The sequence below is a fragment of the Sorex araneus genome, chromosome 4 (genome assembly GCF_027595985.1).
Source record: "Sorex araneus isolate mSorAra2 chromosome 4, mSorAra2.pri, whole genome shotgun sequence".
NCBI classification, from domain to species: domain Eukaryota; kingdom Metazoa; phylum Chordata; class Mammalia; order Eulipotyphla; family Soricidae; genus Sorex; species Sorex araneus.
This window is the reverse complement of record NC_073305.1, coordinates 114,254,858-114,276,229: the sequence shown is the minus strand read 5'-3', so window position 1 is coordinate 114,276,229 and position 21,372 is coordinate 114,254,858. Positions and strand designations below refer to the sequence as shown.

Below are 21,372 nucleotides of genomic sequence, written 5' to 3'. Positions count from 1 at the left end.
CCGCAGGATTTGAATCGGCGGCGTTGTTATTGACGCCATATTGGGGCCGGCGGCGGGTGGAAGAGTCGTCTCGTGGAGGGGGAAGCGACTGGACGTGTTCTCTGCAGCTCCTGCCGTCACCACCAGCCCTCGCCACCTCTCCGCAGCGATCGCCGCTCGCTAGCTTCCGACCCTACTGGAGAAGCCCTTGGTAGCTGCGTCCCAGCCTCCCAGTTGGCGGGGCTGCTACCGACTTCCGAAGGGAGCGGGGTCTCCACGCCAGAGCCACCTCAGGCGCGGCGCAGAGCTCGCTCGGACGGCGGGAGCGGCCGGAGCCTCTCCCGGGGGAGCGGCGCCCGAGCCGGCGGAAGAAGCCCCCCCACCCCTTGACGCTGTCGGCGTGCGCGGCCGCCGCCGCTGCCGCCCCTCCCGCTCCCGCCCGGGCCGGCCTCCGGCCACTGCCCCTGCCGCGAAGGCAGCAGCAGCAGCAGCGGCGGCGGCGGCGTCGCTCCTCTCCGCGCCCCGCCGGCCCGTCGGCGGCTCTCGGCTCGGGCGCTCGGGCGCTCCGTCCCCTCCGCGGCCCCGCCCGAGCCCGGCGCCTCGGCTGCGGCCCCGGCCATGGCGTGCGGAGCCACGCTGAAAAGGACTCTGGATTTCGACCCGCTGCTAAGCCCGGCGTCCCCGAAGCGCCGGCGATGTGCGCCATTGTCGGCGCCCACCTCGGCCGCCGCCTCCCCGGCGGCCGCCGCCGCCGCCACCGCCGCCTCCTTCTCGGCCGCCGCCGCCTCGCCCCAGAAGTATCTCCGGATGGAGCCGTCCCCGTTCGGCGACGTCTCCTCCCGCCTCACCACAGGTGGGACCGCGACCGCGACCGCGACCGCGGCCGCCGGGCGGGCGGGCGGGTGGGGGCGCCCCGGGGTGTTCCGGGCCGCGGGCTGCGGCCGCCGGTGGAGGTGGGGGCGGGGGGCAGCCCCGGCGCTCCGGGGTACTGCTCGTTTCCTCGCCGAGCCCTCGGGAACCCCGATTCTGTTCCGGAAGCACCCCGTGTGTCCCCCCTCTCCTCCTTCCCCGCCTCGGAGACACAATAGGACGGGGCCGGGGTCAACCGTGTGTGTGGTGGGGGAGGAGAGGGACGGCGGGGACTGTGGGAAAGGCGGAAGGCGAGCGTGTGGCTCGGGGGTGGGGGCGCGGCACGCTGAGCCGGAGCGGCCCCCCGAGACGGGCGGCGTTGGTGGCTCGAATGTCGCTGGCCGGGGCCCGGCGGGAGGTGGCGGGCGGGGCGGCGCTCGGGGCCTGTCATTAATCAGCCCCGGGAACGCCGCTGGGGCTGAGTCAGGACCCGGCTCCCCGGCACGGGCGGCAACAAAGGAGCGGCGGGTGCGGGCGCGGCGCTGGGAGCGCGCGGCGCGTGCGGGACCCCCACCTCCCCCACCATTACCGGACCCTTCGGCTTGGGGAGGGCCGGGCGGCGCGGGGGGCGTCCCGGCGGCGGGGGCGAGCCCGGGCCTTAGCTGTGGCTCCGCGGCGAGCCGGGGGCCCGCGCCCCGGCCGCTGTGCCCCCTGATGCCCGCCACGGGGGTCCGCAGTAGCTCTCACCCGCTCTCCTTTGTGCGCCGCCCGCCGAGGTGTGGCTTGCGGGACCTGTAGACCCGGCTTTCTCCCGGGTCGTTTTGATACTGGGGCTAGAGAGTTCGGTGATGATGGCTTGGGTGACTTCTTCCACGCCGAAAGCAAGTGTCGTTCCTTCTACTGGGCTTTTCCCCCTCCCCCACTCCTTCCCAGGTTAAGAGTTTTCACGTAGTCTCCAGATGCACCATGGGGGGAGGGGTCTCAAATGCCGATACTACTAAATGAGCTCCTTTTTTTTATTATTATTATTTTGGGGCTACTGATGTTTGGCCTCACAAGCACTGTCAAGAGTGTGAGTGTTCGGAGGAAATTTTCCACATGATTTTATACCCAGAAAGATACTGATGTAACTGTTTCTATTGATTTTTTTTTTTTAAAGCGACCAGTATTAAGAATTGGTGAATTGTATTATAGTCCTTTTAGTGTAATGTTATAAATGAAAATTGAAATGATGGCATGGACTCTTATTTTAAGAAGGCCACTTAAATAGCTCTAACCAACCAGCAGTAAATTTCTGTGGAGGTGGTGAATTCAGAGTTATGTTGGGAGTTGGAGTTACTAAACTAAAATCTTGTGAGCTTATATAAACGAGCTGGGGTCTGTAACACTTATATTCACTTCACAGGGGACTCACTGAGAAAGAACTGATGAATTTGCCTTTGCATTGATTATTTGTAGGATTGGTTAGCACAGCATTTTCTCCAATTTCAGTTAAGCGGACAGTAACAAAGTAGTAAAATGACTGGGATTATTTCAGTTGTTAAGCCTGATGATTCAGATTTACATTTTCAAAAATACCGCAGTATTTTTTTTTGTAGTATTCGAAGATTTTTTTTTATCTGCTCTGGAAGCTTGATCGTAACTTGAATTGTAACATTTTATTTTTATTGAATCTGGTAGAAATGAGCTATTTCTTGTTAAGTAACATAAAATTTACTTGAGAGCTGTTAAGATTGCAAATTTTGCATTGTTGAAATTGACCCTTTTTAAAAAACTGACTGACATGCTACCTGTCTTTGAATTTGGCTTTGTGCTTACACGGTCAATTTGGGCTTGCTCCTGTATGGATTTTGTAATAATGTTAAAAGGAGAGCTGCTATGTTGTGCAGGCATCTGGAAACTGTCCAGTTTTCATGTCCTCAAACTTTAAAAAGTAATTTTCTCATGCACTTAGTTTATAGATTTCTGTTACAACAGTGGTGACTCTTAAACCTGAAAACAATGGCTAAGCCATACATCCTTTGCTGAAATAAGTAGCTAAGGGTTGATTGAAGTGGAAAGTGATTTACCAGAATGACTTGGGCTCTGTATAAACTCGTTTCTGTGAGTTTTAATTTTACAGTATATACATTTTAGTTATTAATATTCTTCTCAGGGTACTTAAGAGCCTTCTGATCTGTAGCTAAGGTCATGTTTCAGTATTACTAGAAGTTTCAGGAACTTGGGCATGTTTTAAACCGTAGTTAAAGTTTGACCTGATGACTCTTAACTGGTATTTTTCAGGTGAGTGGAACTTAAAATAAGTTGGGGGGGGAATGAGGGCTGTCAATATTTTACTGAAACAGGGTGCTTTTTGCTTTTCCCCCCCTCTCTATTGTTCATTGTAGGCTTCAATAGACGAGTTATGACAAACTTAATTTTCCCTCTGCCCTTTACAGAAAGATTTGCCTATTCCTGGGTTAGGGGTCTCAGCAGTGAGGCTTATAATATTCCTGGAAGTGAAAGAGGGAGAACTAATGAGGTGGGTAGACACCTGGGAAAATAGATGTCTCTGTTCTGTCACTACTCAGTATTCATGCTGGTTAAGTTAGTTGAAAACAAGAGTTTTCAGTTTTCATTTCTCAGTTGCTTATTGAAACAACTCAGATTATTGCCATTTAGTCAGGAGATTGTCATGACATTCCCAGGAGCAAAATTAAATTAAAAAATAAATATTTGTAAGAAAAAAACATTCAAACTGTACACATTGTTTTTCAATATAGTATAGTGAATTTGGTTGATGATAGTGAATTTGGTAGAGATTATTTTGTCCCAGGACAATCTATTTGAGTTTACGAGGCCCTTTTCATACATTGTTTATGTCTTGTTTGTTACCATTGCCCTAGTCTTAAGAATTGAGTTGTATGAAGAGTTAAAATTCCTTTGTAAGGACTCATTGTATTTGCTGGAAACTTGCCATTAAAAATGGAAATTGCAGCTTGTGAATGGGGAAGGGTTTACAGGAACTTAGATTGTTCTGTCGACATTGATGCATGCCTGCAAACAGAGACACCAGCTGGCTTAAGTGAAGTATAAATGGTTCTAGGCAAACAAATGAGATGTCTGTTGGAGGAGGCAGCATTTCAATTTCACTTAAGATGTCATTTATATTGAGCCAGAGTGTTTTTAATATTTTGTGGTTATTTAGACAGCTGTTAGTTGCTTCTCAGTGGATTTGGCAAATAAGCTGTAATGGTCTTTGTATTTTAGATTTTAAAACCGATATTTTATTTGTGCCTATATATGTAAGCTGCAGTTATTTTATAGGTCTGTTAATTACCCACCTAAGAGTCCTGTAAGCTTATGTTCATTTGAAAAGTGTAGTTATTTGTTATTAACTTTTTTGTTTTAAAAATAGAAAAAGTTAAGTCTTTTTAAGAAAAAGGGCAGAGTGAGTTCGCCTCTCTTTATCATAGATGATTGCTACAGAGAGGTAATCTGTCATGTAAAGCAAAATAATAAATTCCTTGAATAGTTTCAGAGGAAAAAATACATGCTGTGTATAACTTACATAGATCTTTCCTTAGTGTTCATATAGACCCAGGGAAGGGAAAGCTTTTGTACTGAAAGGTTGAAAAGATTCAGGTGGAAGGTTCAAGTATTTTTTGTATTTGAATAGGAAATTCTTTTATAGAAGAATGCAGAGTAAAAGCATGGGTTTAGTTCAACTTCTTTAATTACAGTATTGGGTCTTTTCAAATACCTAAAACTGAATTAACCACCAACTTGAGCTTTCTGCAGTTTTTGTTAGCTCTGTGCTAATAATCTTGACTCCTGGAATGTTCTCTATAAGTGAAACTACAGGAAATTTCTTTGCTTTGAGAAGACTACCTACTTTCAAAAAAGTCTTTGAAGAATGGACTACTGATCTAGCACCATCAAATAGTACAAAGGGATTTATACAAATGATTTTAGTCTGTCTCTAATTGCTAAGTGTAGGAATCTTAGAACTGTTTACCAATATTTTTCTACTTTGATAAATGAAAAAATGTGAGCTTAAGAACTGCATAGTGGGGCTGGAGCGATAGCACAGTGAGTAGGACGTTTACCTTGCATGGGGCCAACCTGGGTTCATTCCTAAACACCCCTGAGCACGGCCAGGAGTAATTCCTAAGTGCAGAGCCAGGAATAATCCCTGTGCATGAAGGGTGTGACCCCCCCCCCCCCAAAAAAAATGCATAGTGATACAGCAAGCACTATTATAGAACTCTGTCCCTTGGCATTCAAATTTAATTTTTATTAACATGAAAGTCCCTATCCCTTTGTTCTGTACCATGTTTTTTTATTTAAAAGATTCAAGTGTATAGTATTTAATACTGCATTGTACAGACTTTGAAACAGTACTTTCCTGTTGTTGAAAATAAAGTATGTTAGCTTTGGTCTTTTGGACACTTTTATCAGAATTTTGCAGTATGTCAGATTATGTAATCTTGAAATGGTAGATTTTTTGGAAGGTAGTTCTTTTAACCTTTGTATAGTTGGGGGGACCGGGGATGGTTTTTAGTGTGCTTATAGTTTGTCATATGGTATGGGTTTGGTTTGTTTTTTTCCGCTTTTTGGGTCACACTCGGCGGTGCACAGGGTTTACTCCTGGCTCTGCACTCAGGAATTACCCCTGGCGGTGCTCAGGGGACCATATGGGATGCTGGGAATCGAACCCCAGGTCGCCCACTTGCAAGGCAAACGCCCTACCCACTGTGCTATTGCTCCAGCTCCTCATATGGTATAGTTAATTTAATTTTTTTCCTTCATTTTGAAGGTAGGTCTGGAGAGATAGTCCAGAGGGTAAGATTATTTTTCTACTTTGCTTGTGTCAATTCTGGGTTTGATACCACAGAATGGTTCCTTAATGCAGAGCCAGGAGTAATCCTTGAGAGAAACTGGGTGTGGCCACAAAACATAAATAAAAATTGAAGCCATCAGTAATTGTCATAGGCAGATATCCTGATAAGTACTTGTACTTTGCAACATTTTGAGTTTACTTAAATTGTAATTTTTCCATTCATTGATGGACTTGCTTAATTTTTAATTTCTAGGACTATACATACAGACTTTTCTTTTTTGTTTTGTTTTGGATGACATCAGCCAATGCACAGGGCTTACTTCTTCCTAGCTTTGTGCTTTGGGGTCATTTCTGACTGGGCTTGGTTACCACAAGAGGTACTGGGAATTGAACCAGGGTCAGTTGTGTGCAAGGCAAATCCCCTACCCACTGTACTATCATTCTTGCCCTTGTACAGGCTTTTCTTAAAACTTTAAATACCTATTACAAAGTCACATGTTCAAGCTTTAAAATTTTAGTACTAGATCCTTAACTGATGATTAGAGGAGGAAAAAGACTAAACTGCCTGATACTGTCACTGTTAATACTCTTGGCAATTGAATAGAAAAATTGTAACCTTTATGGTTTCTTTGCATACCTTTTATTAGTTACTTGTGAACTTGGTTCACATCAGTATTGAAATTGGCTGATTAAAAATCATAATGTTGTTGTCCTTGGAAATTTAAAGAAAAGAAACATTCAAATGGTTATTGAATCTTGCTGCTGATGAAGTTGAAGTTTGTGATGTCTGTGGTTTAGCATTCATTGTCATTTCATGTTAATTCTTAGAAGACAGTCAGGAAAAGACTGAAAGAGCTGGCTTTTTTTGTTTCTTTTTCAAAAGGCGGAATAATGCTCTAGTTGAACTTTCTAGCAGAATAATAGGATAGAAGAATAGGATACAGTGGAGTTTGAAAGATTGTAGAAAAACAATTTTCAAACATTACTGGCCTTAAAACTTTGCTTTTTTGTTGTAAGTTGCTTGTTCCTAATGCTAAAATATATTTCTCTGGGGCCAGAGAGATACTGTTGTGGGTAAGACGTTTACCTTGCACCCGACACAGGGGTTCTACCCCCATATGGTCCCCTGAGTCTGACAGAAGTGACCCTCTGAGCACAGAACCAGTAGTAACCACAGCATCACTAGGTGTAGCCAAAACATATAAAACATGGAAAAGCATAAGTGGCAAAGCTAGTTTAAAGTATTAAACTATATAGTTTGAAGTGTATAGTTTAAAGTTTTAGGTTACATAAGAGGGGAACTTGATGCTTACTGTAACAGTTCCATCAGTGACCCAAAGTACATTGTCAACTCAAATTCTCACCAGTTTTATATGGATGGGGATGCTTACCTAATTGCGTGCTTGCTTATTTATTTATTTTGGCTCTTTTGGTCACACCTAGTGATGCTCAGGGGTCACTCCTGGTTCTGCATTCAGGAATTACTCCTGGTGGCGCTCAGGGGACCATATGGAATGCCAGGGATCGAACCTAGGTAGGTCAGGTGCAAGGCAAATGCCCTACCTGCTGTACTATCACTCTGGCCCCTTACCTAACAATTTAGAATAATTCCTCTGATTGAATACTGATGCCTAGCCTAAAAGGAGGCAGTTCCTTTATATAAGTAAGTGGATAGAGCATGGAGATTTCTCAAAACTGGTTATAATCAATTATTTTAGTTCCAGGACTTTACCGCCTTCTTGACAGACAATAGTTTGGAGTTTTTAGCTTCTGAAGTATCAGTGTCAGTAATACCTGTTTTGTAGCATCATGTTCTTTTAAAACTGAGCTTTATTGTGGTTTAATTTTTGGTACTTGTGGAATACTGCCTAGATATGGAGTCAGTACTGGAGAAGACAGTTGATAGATGTTAGATAAGGCTTTGCTCAGTTACATCTATGTGACATTTAGAAGACAAAGCAAAGCCTAATTATTCTCACCTAGAAATTGATGCACATAATAATAGCATCTGTCTCCTATTATTATGACAAAAAAGAGCTTTTTGTCTATCAGTGCCAAAGATATACTGTAGACAATCTCCAGTAGGACTTGAACATGGTCCAGTATTGCTGCCACTTCAGTGACTAACGTTGCCTTCTAAAATAAATGGAAGCCATCAAGTAATGGTTTATTTAATTTAAAAAAAAATCTTAACCGAATCTTCACCTATGACTTTAAGTATTTTCAATCTCTATATGTCATTCCTGTTTTCCTCTCAGAGTTGACCAAATTTCTCCACTTCAAAGACAGAAAGTTTCTAGTTATATTTGCTTCCATTCAGTTCTCAACTCATTCCTAGTGTATTTGTTGTGCCTTAAACAGTTGTCAGGCCACCAATGCTTTCCATGGCGACACAGTCAATCCTCATCTTTTTTTACAATGTTCATTCTGCTGACTCACTTTTTCATTTTCAAATAATTTCTGGGACGGTACTGTTTTCCCCTGCTCTGGCTACTCTTTGCTTCATCTGACCCTTAAACTTAGGAATTCCTTCGTATTTATTTGTTTGTTTGTTTATTTATTTTTTAAGGTTTAGACTTGGCAGGCTGGGGGACCATATTGAGTGCCAGGGATTTGAACCCAGGTCAGCAAATGCCCTTTGTACTCTACTATTGCTGCGACCCTAGATGTTCCTTAAATTTCAGATTCAGTTCCACAACTACTAAATAACTTCCTAAGCAGTCATATGCATGCTTCTGACTTCAGTTTCCACTTGAAATGATGTCTTGAGATGATGCTCTGGAACAGTCTTTCCCAATGTGGGTGACACTGTCCCATTGGTAGAAGGAGGGGTGCTGTTTGTTTGCTTAAAGAGATTTTTCAGGAGAGCCTGTAATTTTTTTTTTTAAAGAGGGACAGTAGGTCAAGTAAGTTTGTTATTCTTTGCTCTAGTTCATTTATCTTGGTTATGGCAAAGGGGAATATGAGCATTTTATTATTACATTTTTTTTAGGATCTCTCCTTTTCTGCCAAAGTCAGAATTTTTTGTCCAATTTTTTTACTTCTATTTTGGTTTTGGGGACACACCTGGTGGTGCTCAGGGCTACTCCTGACTTTGTGCTTGGGGACAACTCCTGGCAGGGTTTGGGGACCATATGCAGTCCCAAGGATCAAATCTGGGTGCTCCACATGCAAGGTAAATGCTTTGCCCCGCTATACACATGATATGTCTAATACTATATCTCAAATTTTAAATACAATTTTCAAAATATGTAAGATAAGCAAAGGATATCTGGGGGGTGATCAGTGTTTTCTGCAACATATGTGCATTTTGCTGTAGTATGTGAGAGGTGATCTTAATGTAAAGCAAATAGAGAAGCGCACCGTTCACTGTTACATAATGATAGTCATGGATTTCGTTATTTTTTAAAAGGATAAATGAATGTGTATGTTAATGTCACATACTGAGTCTCCATTAGTGTAGGTTCAATTAAGATTTAAGTGGATTTATGGAATATTTTCCAGCTTGGGAGGGGTAACATAGAAGAGTCATGCTACTGAGAAAAGACAATGAATTTAAATTAAAACTTTTTAAGTTCTTCTGGCTTGTAATAATGCCAGCCCTTACTTCTTTCATTCTTTTTACCTCCATTTCCCAGTATGCCCTGTAATCAACCAACCTACTAAAATAAGCTCATAGTTCTAGTATGAGCTAGAAGTTAAAACGAGGCCGTAGCTACAAGTAAATTATAGCCATGCTAATGACTGGCAGCATCTCCTGCACATTCTTGAGAAACTTAACCAATCAGGCTCCATCCCTCAGAATCTACATTTTAACAGCTCCCAAGTGGTGCTGTGCACTAATGAGTCTGCACTGAGGTTTACAGTGTTTCTCCACCTTTTTTCCTACCATTAGCCCTCTTTCAACCTTATTTCCGGTTCCTCATCCCACCAATTCCCACCCCCCACTCCAGCCTTTTACCATAGCCCCTCTCATTTAAAGAGTTTTCACACTTGGGGCTGGAGCAATAGCACAGCAGGTAGGGCGTTTGCCTTGCACGCCGCCGACCCAGGTTTGATTCCCAGCACCCCATATGTTCCCCTGAGCACCGCCAGGAGTAACTCCTGAGTGCAAAGCCAGGAGGTAATCCCTGTGCATTGCCGGGTGTGACCCAAAAAGGAAAAAAAAAGAGTTTTCACACTTATGTTCCCCCTTGGAATATCCTGGGGTTCCACAGGGTGGACCTATGGGCCATATGGCTCACAGGGTGGTACACAGTTCAGAAACACTGTTTTAGAGCACTTAGAAACTTACAGCCACTCATCAGCTGAAGAGTTTTACCACTTTATGTATGTAAAATCACTTAATTTTTTTTGTGGTGTGGAGTCAGGGAGGGCCCCGGACCCAGCAGTGCTCAGAAGTCAATAACAGTGATACTCTGGGACTGTGTGGGGAGCAAACTGGGGTCTCCCACATATAAAGCCCCCATCAGGTGTGGTCCAAAAACTAAAAGCAAAAGGTAGCAAGAATGAATGGAAAATGTCTTCAGCTGATCCTCTGAAAAATCACTTCTTTGCTAGATAAGAACTGTTTAGTTCCTAAACAGATAATCCTGGAAAATGGTCTATTTACAAAGATGGGTTTCAGGAGCAGTTCAGTTGAGTGTTTTTAATTTACAAAGTAGACATCCTCATATTTGTTTGGTATTTGGGCCACATCCCACAATGCTCAGGGGTTTCTCCTGGCTCTACACTCAGGAATTACTCCTGGCAGTGCTCAGGGGACTGTTTGGATGTTGGGGATTGAACCTGTCAGCTATGTGCAAGGGAAGAACCCTATCTGCTTGCTATATTATTTCTCTGGCCCAACATGCTCATGCTTAAGAATTTAGTTCTAGATTTGGGATTTTTTTGTTTCCATTTGGGGGGGACCACACCAGTGCTTCAAGAAGACTTACTCCTGGTTCTGTGCTCAGCGGTCCCTCTTCCTGGGGGTTTGGGTGACATTAAGCTGACCAGGTGGTTATATAAACCTGGGTTGGCTGTGTGCAAGGCACTCACCACTGTACACTTACCACTGTACTTTCTCTGGGGCTCTAAATTTGTTTATTTGGAACGGTTTCTTTGGTTTCAAAGATACTATAAATAAATGAATAGCATGGGATATAAGGTGTTAGGAAATGGTTTTATACCTAATTTAAAAACTGTTAATGTGAAATTAATGTTTGTTCCAGCAGTTATATCAATAAGAACTCCAAGGCTGTACAACAGGTGTGGAACAAAAGCTCAGTTTCACATACCACTTTTTTAGTTTGTGCTCCAGGAAGATTTATTTCCCTTCTCCCTTATCCTTAATTTTGTGCTTTTCTCTTGAAATACGTTTTTTTTAGTAATCTTGTATTGTTTGGGCTTTCTGAATCAGTGACAGGTAAAAAGTAAGAAAGTTTGAAAATAGGCTTATTCTTATTGTCTTAAGCCAGGAATTTTCTTTTTAAATTTTTTTTTAATTTCATTTTAAATTATAGGCTTTGAATGGTGTTCAAGTTTCTGGTGCTGATGTACAAAGATATTGCCCACCACTGCCACAAAAGGGCCCACGACCCTCCCTCATTCCTGTGTCCACTCATGTTTAAAGTCCTTCCTCACATCCATGCCCCAGTTAATTGACAGCTATGGGTTTGGTGCATACTTACCCATTGCTTGCAACCCAGTGTCAATTTCCTGGCAGCCTGTTTGTGTCATGTGTGTCTCTGTCCTCATCCCCAACCCCTCCCCAGCATTCCCTGGTCTGCATTCTCTTACTCAAGGTCAAGGTCAAACCAGGTTGGGTTTTTCTTTATGTTTAACAAGGCATTGTCATTGGTTTATTCTTATATTATTTTAAAGGAGTGAGTGCTGACGTTGATATTTCCTATTTAAGGGTTTGGGGGATTCATTTTGGTTCTTAGGTTTTGAAAGTACAACCATTTCTAATAGCTAATTTTGCTGTTTGCTGCCAATTCTAACTGCTTCACAAGTCAAATAGGAAGGCATATGACTAAAACCTGAATTCACAACTGATCATATAAATGAAATGATTTTTTTCTCTTATATACTATATTTACAAATGCTGTAACACTACCAGGTGTAATAGAGGGAATGAATAAGTTACCATTTGCTAGTTTTATAAGAGTTGGTTAGATTTAAGTAATTTAAGACTAAAAAAATACAGAAACTTTGACATGGAAGGCTGTATTACCTGGAATAGAAGCAGCTGAGGTCAGCCTAAAAAGTAGGTTGTGCTTAGAAATGAATAATGGATATAAGAATTGGGAAATTCCTTAGTTACAGTCTTTCAAATTGCTTATTAAAAACCGAACTGAGACGAGGTTTTCAGTTAGCTCTTTGTTACTGAGTTCTCAGTCAAATCCAATTGAACCCTTCATCACCTAACATTGCTAATCTCATGTTAGGGATGACACTTCGACACTATAAGGCACACTAAAGCTTAATAGAAAGCAATACAGCAGTACATTCACAGTCTTTAATTGACAGTATCAAATGTTGGCAAAGAATTGAAGCAGGTGCAGCTCTTATGTAGCTAGTGGGGATACAAAATGGTAAAATTATCTGGGAAATGGCTTATCAGTTACTTAGCATTTAGCATATTACCAAGCCATCTAGTCTCATGCCTAGAAAATTATTAAAGAGAAAAACTTGGTCAGTTAAAATTTTTCTTGAATATTAATAATCCTTATACATCATAGCCCCAAGAGAAATAATCTAAATTTCATTTTCAAAAAAGAATAGGGGGTGCCAGAGATAAAGTATGGCAGGTAGTATAGGTATAATATGCCTTTTATAGCTGGGTTTGATTCCTGCATTGCATTTGAACCCTTGAATCCCCTGAGCACTGCTGGGTGTGACCTCAAAACTAAATGTTAATAACAATAATGATAAGTAGAGGACCAAAAGGTAGCTAAAGGAGTGAAACTTAGCTTGAGGCACTGCATGATGTAGGCCTGCTGTCTCCCGGCAAGACGGGGGCTCAACCAACTCCATTATGTACATATGTGGGCTGAATTTCACTGGGAGTGTTCTGGGGCCCTAAAGCACCACGAGGGGGGAGCCCACCAAAAAAAACCAACAGCGAGGGAGGTAAGTTTTGTGAGGTTTTTATCTGTGTATTTACACAGAGTGGAATGACACTAATAAAAAAGGATGGAATTCAATTTTTACAACATGGTATGACTCTAAAACACAGTTATTTACATTCTGGTTCCATTTGTATGAAATTTTAGAAAAAGACTAGTGACAGGAGATGGTTATAGAGAGGGTGGTGTATTGGAACATCAGCATACTCCTTAGGATAATAAAAATTAATAAATGCAATGGTTCTGATATATATATATCTGACATTTATCAAATTGTGCTTTTTTTTTTCCTTTTTGGGTCACACCCAGCGATGCTCAGGGGTTCCTCTTGGCTCTGCACTCAGGAATCACTCCTGGCGGTGTTCAAGGGATCATTTGGGATGCTGGGAATAGAACCCGGATTCACCACGTCAAGGCAAACGCCCTACCCGCTGTGCTATTGCTCCAGCCCCTCAAATTGTACTTTAAATCAGTAAAATGTTTCCAAGTCTTATCTTAGAGTCTACTAGAAGGGCTTGAGGTTTATAAAACTAAATTTTAAAAAGTTGAAACAATGTCTTAATTTGAGGTTAGATCTTGTTTGAGAATATCAAAGTTACCACCATTCTTTTGGTAACATCTTTGTTGTGATTTGGTTGATTTTTGTAAAGCACAAGGAAGACTAAGGTTATTTGAGAACAACAAATAATTTACAAAAGATGTTAGAGTTAGATTACTCTGAGTTAGTACATTTATGGCACTTTTAAATCAAGATGGTGGTACCAGTGAAAAGAAAGTGGTAAATGGGTGAGGCTTGTTGTCTGTAAGCTCAGAACCTGAAGCCTTTTAGAATAATGCTTGTTTTGTTAAATTTCTGTAAATGTTATATGCTTGTCCTGATTGCATGTGATATTGTACTAGTTTTGTCAAACTATGTCCAATTTCAAAAAACAAAAAATTGTGGGTGGAATCTCCCAAGAGGTATGCAGTAAGTCCTCTGTTGTCCAGCCATGCTGGTGACCTCCAGGGCCAAACCATATGGTGCTTGGGCAGAGGGGCATCCTACAGTGTGCTGAAGATTGAACTCTGGGGAATCTACTGCATGCAAGCAGTTGCCTTGACCTCTTGTAGTATCTGTTTCCAACACCTCCAAATCTTTGGCAGCCTGTTTATACTGCTTGAATAGCTTATTCGCTGATAGAAAGTATTTGGGTTTTGGGCCAAAACCCACTTGGTGCTTAAGGATTACTTCTGGCTCTGCACTCAGGAATCATTCCTGGCAGTGCTCCTGGGATCATAAGGAATGCCAGTGACTGAACCGAAGTTGGCTATATGCAAGGCAAGCAGCTTACACTGGTAACGTTTTTAAATCACAAACTGTCACTGTCATCCCGTTGCTCATCGATTTCTTCCAGCGGGCACTAGTAACGTCTCCATTGTGAGATTTGTTACTGTTTTTGGCATATCTAATACGCCACGGGTAGCTTGCTAGGCGAGATACTATTGGTAGCTTGCCGGGCCCTCTGAGAGTGGCGGAGGAATCAACCCAGGTTGGCCGAGTGCAAGACAAATGCCCTACCACAGTGCTATCGCTCCTGCCCAAATCACAAACTATTTTATAAAAAGAGATCTGAAGGAGATTGTTCTAAAGAATATCATTCTCAAAAATATTGAAGCACTCCTCATCATGATTAGACATTTTTCAACATGCCTCTTTAGCCTCCTACCTCCTACCCATTTACCTTCACCCCAGCTAAAATAGTGCATATCCTGGAATATTTAGAAATCTAGTTGATGGTCCCCCAGAGACTTAAAATCCCTTTAAAGTTATTCTGTACTAGGGAAACAGCATAAAGTGATGAAAGAATCTTGAGAATGAAGTATACTAAGGAAACCACTATTATTTCTACAGAGGATTGTTGTAGGCTTCAATTGAATTTTGAGGCAGCTTTTTTGGGGTGTTGATTTTGGGACTTAACCCAGCAGTGGCAGAGACGGGTGGGGAAGGGAGATATTCCCAGCTCTCAGTGCTGGGGGTGGGGGGTGGGGTGGAGGGAGAGAGGGGAATCGTGGTGCCAGAGATTGAACCAAGTCCTGCTTGTGAAACATGAACTTAGCTGTTTGAGTTCTCTCTCCAGGCCTTGAGTTCATTAAGTGAATAATATCACTACAGAGTGATAAAATTCCACCCCACTCCAGTATATTTATGAATCTTTTATTGCCTGGCCTGTTGGTTCCCATCTTAAATTTTTATGGTTTTTGTGCCATCAATGTTTAGGGCTTTTCTCCTGGCTCTGTACTTAGGAATCACTTCTCGTTTGGAGAACTATTGGGATCAAACTCTGATCACCTGCATATAAAGCCAAGCACCTTACGAAGTGTACTCTCTCAGGCTACTGAATTTTCATCTTTATTTAATCTTGCTTTGGATGGGGATGGATAAACAGCATAGTTTCACTTGCATTAACTTATTAATTTAAAAGCTATGGTAATTGCTTTTAAAAGTATATTTGAAAGGGAGTGAATAACCTTAGGGAGGTATTTTTCTTTGGAGGCCAAATAGAACCTTTTTTAATTAGAAATCTTCATAGAATAAATCATACTAAACCAGAGAATATACTGGATATGATTTTACCCCATGAGTTAGCACTGTTGTGTTGTTTATACCAGCATCTGAGTATCTTATATATCAAGCATTTTTTTTGACTCTGCACTCAGAAATTAGTCCTGGCAGTGCTCTGGGGACCATATGGGATGCCGGGGATTGAAACTGGTTCAGCCGTCTACAAGTCTAGTGCCCTACCTGCTGCACTCTCCACCCCCCATACCAAGCATTTCATGTGCACTTTTGCTCCCCAGTTCACTTTGCTGTTAATAATATAAGATTCATAGCTTCTGTTGAGCTTAATGTTAATGATCATGACCATGTAATATGTAGTGATTTTTATTTTTTTGATCTACTGGTGTGCTTGTATGTGCATACTCTTCCCTTTCTTGAAAAATATTTCTACATATGTTGTGATGAGTAAATGGAACCTTAAATTTGGGACTTTCATGAGATAGCTGTTTTAATCCACAAATTACCTTATTTTTACTTAGAAAAACTTAAAAATTTCTTTTGCTAATCAGTGCCTAGTAAGGAATCAGTGCTCAAAATAAATTGTAATAGCTGACAAAATGCTCTCAGAATCTCCATTTTCTGGATATTTGAAGATAACTAGTAAATTAGCTCTTAAATAATTGTAAACACAGTCTTATATTTTTTATTTTGAAAATTCTTTTGTTACATTAAAACTTTCTTTCTTTTAGAACAAATTCTGTACAACATAAAACAAGAATATAAACGCATGCAGAAGAGAAGACATTTAGAAACTAGTTTCCAACAGACTGATCCTTGTTGTACTTCTGATGCACAGCCACATGCATTTCTCCTAAGTGGACCAGTTTCACCAGGTAATAAGAAACCTCAGTAAGTGTAAGAGTAGCTTACTATGGGGGACAAAGTAATCCAAGGTATGTTTTGTGTTCAGTGGTCCTACATGTAAAGCATGCACACCAGCCTTTGAGCCATCACTGTGGCCCCCAAATTGCTTTTTAGTTTCTGGGACGTTGAATCCCCTCACGCCCCCATCCCTTCCTCTTTTTCGGGTGGGCGGGGGGTGGCTTCTGATCCACCTCTGAATCTGCTCAGGGTGTACTCCTGGCTCAGGGCTCGGGGGTAATTCTTGGTTGTACCATGAATTCCACATGTAAAACATGCATTTATCTCACTGAACTATCTGCCCCCTCTTCTGTTGTATTTTTAAACAAATTGTATGTGGTGTCCTATAAATATGACTTCAAGACCTGTATATAATATTCCCTCAGTGGACTTGGAGAAGCGTTAGTCATAAAACGTAGATTAAAAATTTCTTAGTTATCTGACACACACCTTGCTGTGTACTGCAAACTACTGTTTTATGGATTTGCTGAAACACTCACTAATTAGGACTCAAATTTCTCATTAATCACTATCATTGTCATCCCGTTGCTCATCGATTTTCTTGAGCGGGCACCAGTAATGTCTCCATTGTGAGACTTGTTACTGTTCTTGGCATATCGAATACGCCATGGGTAGCTTGCCAGGCTCTGCCATGTGGGCAATATACTCTAGGTAGTTTGCCAGGCTCTCTGACAGGGGCGAAGGAATTGAACCCGGGTCAGCTGTGCAAAAGGCAAATGCCCTATCTGCTGAATTATCACTCCAGCCCTTCTCATTAATATATAGAAGAATGTCCCTCAACAGATGTACTCGCATTACTTATTAGAATAGATGCCTAAGATATGGATTATTTTGGTCCTATTTGTATCTTTTTCTACCTTTTGTTGGAGGGGATCATTTGCAAATGTGTATAATGTTTCTATTTTGGTATTAGACACAATATAATTAACTGGCCCAAGCCATGCATGTTAAAAAGAGGAAGTGAGGGAAGGAATTGGAGTACCAGAGGCAGATAACACACACAGCAGGACAAACAGTTGATAGCAAATGAGTGTATTTGTATAGAGTGCTGCCAGCAGTGTGTATCGATGATAATTTAGGGTTCTCAGGGTAATTTCAATTTTCTTAATGAGGATGTTTTTTGAAATACAGTAGTATTTTATGTTCAAAAAAAACATGTTTTTGAAGAAACTGTATGAAATGGCTCACTCTGATGGTGACAGGTGGATTTATGATTTGTATGAACTCTGAACTGTAGAAGTTAATATTGAATGTTATTTATTATTTTTTCACTAAGTGATCTCCTATCTAATATCATTAGTTAAAACCAAAATTGTTTAGATTTGTGTTTTGTAGTTCTCTTCACTCACTGTTGTGGTTTTATATTGTGAATGTTGAGAAGATTCAGATAAATCTTCATCAGTTAGGAGATGCTTTCTGTGATGGCTCTAAGTTGGGCGATTTATTTTTTTCCACATAGGGACTTCATCTGCTACATCCTCACCATTGAAAAAAGAACAGCCCTTATTCACCTTACGGCAGGTTGGGATGATATGTGAACGTTTGTTGAAAGAACGTGAAGAAAAAGTTCGAGAAGAATATGAAGAAATACTGAATACAAAACTTGCAGGTATGAGATTAGAGTCTTCCAGAAATTTCATGTAAGAAATGCATTATTCTCAGGGCTATGTCATGTCAGTTAAATTCCATGTCTAGGGACTGGAGCAATAGTACATTGAATAAGGGGCTTGCCTTGCGTGCTGTCAACCTGGGTTGAATCCCTAGCACCCCGTATAGTACACTGAGCATTGCTAGGAGTGATTACTGAGTGCAGAGCCAGGAGTAACCCCTGAGCATGGCTGGGTCTGGCTCAAAAACATAAGTAAATTCCATTTCTGTACATTGTATCAGTTTTTTACTGAGAATTTTACGGGTGTCTTCAGAAATGGTATTAACTTTGTAAATCAGCAACAGTATTCTTCGTTTTGATGGAGCCTATTCTAAAAACTTGAAATTTTGCTGATCTCAATTTGATATGGGTTTTATTTTTCATAACTTTGCTATTGTATTGGTCTAAGTCACTGTTTCTCAGAGCAGGTGATACAGCTCCCTAGTGCTTGCTGGATGGGTCAGGGTGGCTGGGGCGTTAGTAGACTAATTAGGGTAGTCCACTGGCTAGGTGGGGTAGTCTTTTCTTTAAGGAAGGTTGGTTTCTTTTTTCTGAAAAGGGAAAGTATGCCAAATAAGTTCAAGGATCTCTGGTCTAAAACTTAACTGACCCAATTATGTTGCGTATGTCATTTTAGAGTATTCCCTTGTTTTGTCTCTCCAGTAGCAAAGGTTTACAACTTGAGTGTAGAAAGTTTTGTTATTCTATACTTTTCAGTCAGTAAGGAATAAAATCAAGGTGCTAATGTAGACAAGATAATTTGCTTGTTTATAGAACATCTTTACAACATCTGAATAGCCTCTAGGTGGATTGCCCCTCCCCCAACATACACACAATTGTATTATTTTTAAATTGCAGTGAGGTAACATGGTTATCATCGTGTTAATGTTTGTGCTTTTGGTGTAGTTAATGCTTCTCTGCCACCAAAGTGCAAGAGACCGCCCTCCACCGTTGTTTTTTGAGTGGGGGAACTAAGCAGGGTTGTCTGGGCCACACCTAGCAGTACTCTGGCCTTATTCCAGGCTTTGCTCAGGGCTTGGGGAACCATATGGGATGCTGGGAATTAACCTTAGTTTTACAAAGTTGAAGGGTTTATCATCATTAGATACTTTATGTTCTCTTTGCATATACCTTACATGTGAGATTATCCTATTTTTTTCTTTTCTCTGACTTTGCGTAAAATGATTTTTTAGCTCTGTCATAACTAAAGGCAAGATTTTATCTTATAGCCAAGTATTTTATTGCATATAATAGCACAACTTTATCCATTCATCAGCATTTGGACATTTGGATAGTTTTCATCTTGGCTTTTGTAACAGTACAGGGAACATATTATGTATATCTTATTGAGTTATGCATATATCTCGTTGAGTTAATGATGGGGCCATATGGGAGTGCTAGTTAAAATTCGTTGAGAAATTTCCATACAATTTTCCATGGAAGCAGACCTATATATTCTACCAGTAGCAAATGGGGGTTTTTCACTGCAGCCCTACCAACGCTGGTGGTTTCCACTGTTGGAGAGTGGGGGGAGCATAGGCTATTCTCACAGGTGTGAGGTGATAACCTGCTTGTTTTGATTTGCATTGGTGGATGTTTCTGAGTATTACTTTGTTAAGTTTTTACTGTCTGGTTTCGTCTCATTGTAGTAAATTACTATTTTTTAAAAATTTTGATTCTATAAGGAAATGGCAGCCTTGTGTAGTTCTCCTTCAATGAAAATTAAGCCCTAAACTCTTTTTTTTTTCCCCATTGTTCTTCTATAACACAGGTTTTGTGAATGTCTAATTGAGGGTTGTTTCTTAAGTATTGCCTTTTTTAGAGTTTATTTATTTCTAATACTGACTTTTGCTAATGATGTCATTGGCATGTACTTTATTTATAGAACAATATGATGCATTTGTGAAGTTTACACATGATCAGATAATGCGACGATATGGAGAACAGCCTGCTAGTTGTAAGTATTTCATCTTTAATTGAAAGCAAAATAATCTTTTAAGAAGATAGAATTATATTCATGCCAGGAAGAGAATTTTAATAGAGAGCTGTAAAAAAAAAAAAAAGCCCAGAGAAAGTAGGCAGAAAATCGTTGTTGCACTTTATTTGTAGTTATTTAAATGCCACAGCAGTATTGGGTTTGAAGATGTTATAGGGGTTGAACTCTGATTGAACTTGACACTAATTTTGTTTTTTCCCTCTCCCTTTAGATGTCTCATGAATCACGTTTTCTGCATTTCTGGGCTGCCTTGTTCCTTGTTGAGTTGTTGCAAGAGGTCCCAATTATGACATGCAGCAATGCCAATACCCCCCTGTGAATACAGGTTATTTCAAGCTTTGTCAGTGGCAACCACTCTAAGGCAGCAACTGGTTTTGGAAATTTCCCTGATGTTAATATCGCCTGGATGTGGACCTTTGCTACCTGTATTAATACCAGTGGCCTCATTTGCTGTATCATTACAATTTGGCTTCTTACGTTGATATGTTTGAAAAGGATTAAAGCTGGTATTCTAAGAACATGCCCTTCACTGGTTGTGTAAATAAAACTGTAGAATGACACTTCGGATGAAGTTAGTGTGATTTTAATTGTGCACTACAACCAAGCTGTAACCAGTTATTAATAATTTAGACTGTAATCCCAGGACTTTATTAAGCAAATAGCCTGCAGTGCTTCCTTTGAAATAGTGAAGGAGGAGGGCATTTCTGTATTCCAGGACTTCTTGGGGTTTCAGAATGGGTTTATATGATTTTTTGGGGGTAGTTTTTATTTATTCTATCGGTCTTTTTAACAAATGTTTATTGCTGCATTTTTTTCCCCCCAGTGTATCATTGTTTTATTGCCCTTGTAGTACTGGAATTTAGTTGAAAGAATAAAACATTTACTTCTAGTCTGCTTGGTTTTTAATGTACAGATGGGTTGGTGTTTGAATAAAGCAAGGATTTTTTTTTTTCTTTTTAAGTATAAGCATTCTCCTGATGATTGAAGGATGTCAGTGTTCTGATAAGATTTAACATCAGTCTGAAAAGATCTAGCTAGGCTAGGGATCTGGTAGCTCAATGGTGCAAGAGCATCTCATGAGAGGTCTTGGCTTTTGATCTACATAAAGCTCAGAGCTAGAGCATATGCCTGGCATGCAGAGGATTCAGGTTTGGTCTCTCAAGTGTAAGTGTCTAGCCTTCCTCCCTCCATATGTTTTACATATTAAAAAAACATGACTAGCTAGCAAATTCAGATCACTAAATGTAAGTCTTCCGAATTTTGTTACTTCATTGTAGATTTTCCTCTAATGAAGTGAGCAAAAGAAATGCATTGGTGGGGCTGGAGCCATAGCACAGTGGGTAGGGCGTCTGCCTTGCACTTGGCTGACCCGGGTTCGATTCTCAGAATCCTATATGGTCCCCTGTGCATCGCTGGGTATGACCCAAAAAGAAAAAAAAAAAGAAAAAAGAAAAAATGCTTTGGTAATTCTGTTAGTATGGTTCT

General features: G+C 41.1%; 1 protein-coding gene across 1 annotated transcript; it reads left to right on the top strand.

Moving 5' to 3' along the window:
- Positions 1–461: 461 nt before the first annotated feature.
- Positions 462–20,776, top strand: AKIRIN2 (akirin 2). Its single transcript, XM_055136700.1, has 5 exons — positions 462–832; positions 16,051–16,194; positions 17,703–17,852; positions 19,777–19,848; positions 20,099–20,776. The coding sequence occupies exons 1-5, from the start codon at positions 598–600 to the stop codon at positions 20,107–20,109; spliced, it is 612 nt and encodes a 203-aa protein (XP_054992675.1). The 5' UTR covers positions 462–597; the 3' UTR covers positions 20,110–20,776.
- The last annotated feature ends 596 nt before the right edge of the window (positions 20,777–21,372 follow it).

Excerpts from the sequence above, each read along its gene's own strand:
- AKIRIN2 (XM_055136700.1), top strand. The coding sequence starts at position 598 with ATGGCGTGCGGAGCCACGCTGAAAAGGACTCTGGATTTCGACCCGCTG. Across the intron at positions 833-16,050 it reads CTCCTCCCGCCTCACCACAG|AACAAATTCTGTACAACATA; the intron begins GTGGGACCGCGA and ends TCTTTCTTTTAG. Across the intron at positions 16,195-17,702 it reads AAGTGGACCAGTTTCACCAG|GGACTTCATCTGCTACATCC; the intron begins GTAATAAGAAAC and ends TTTTCCACATAG.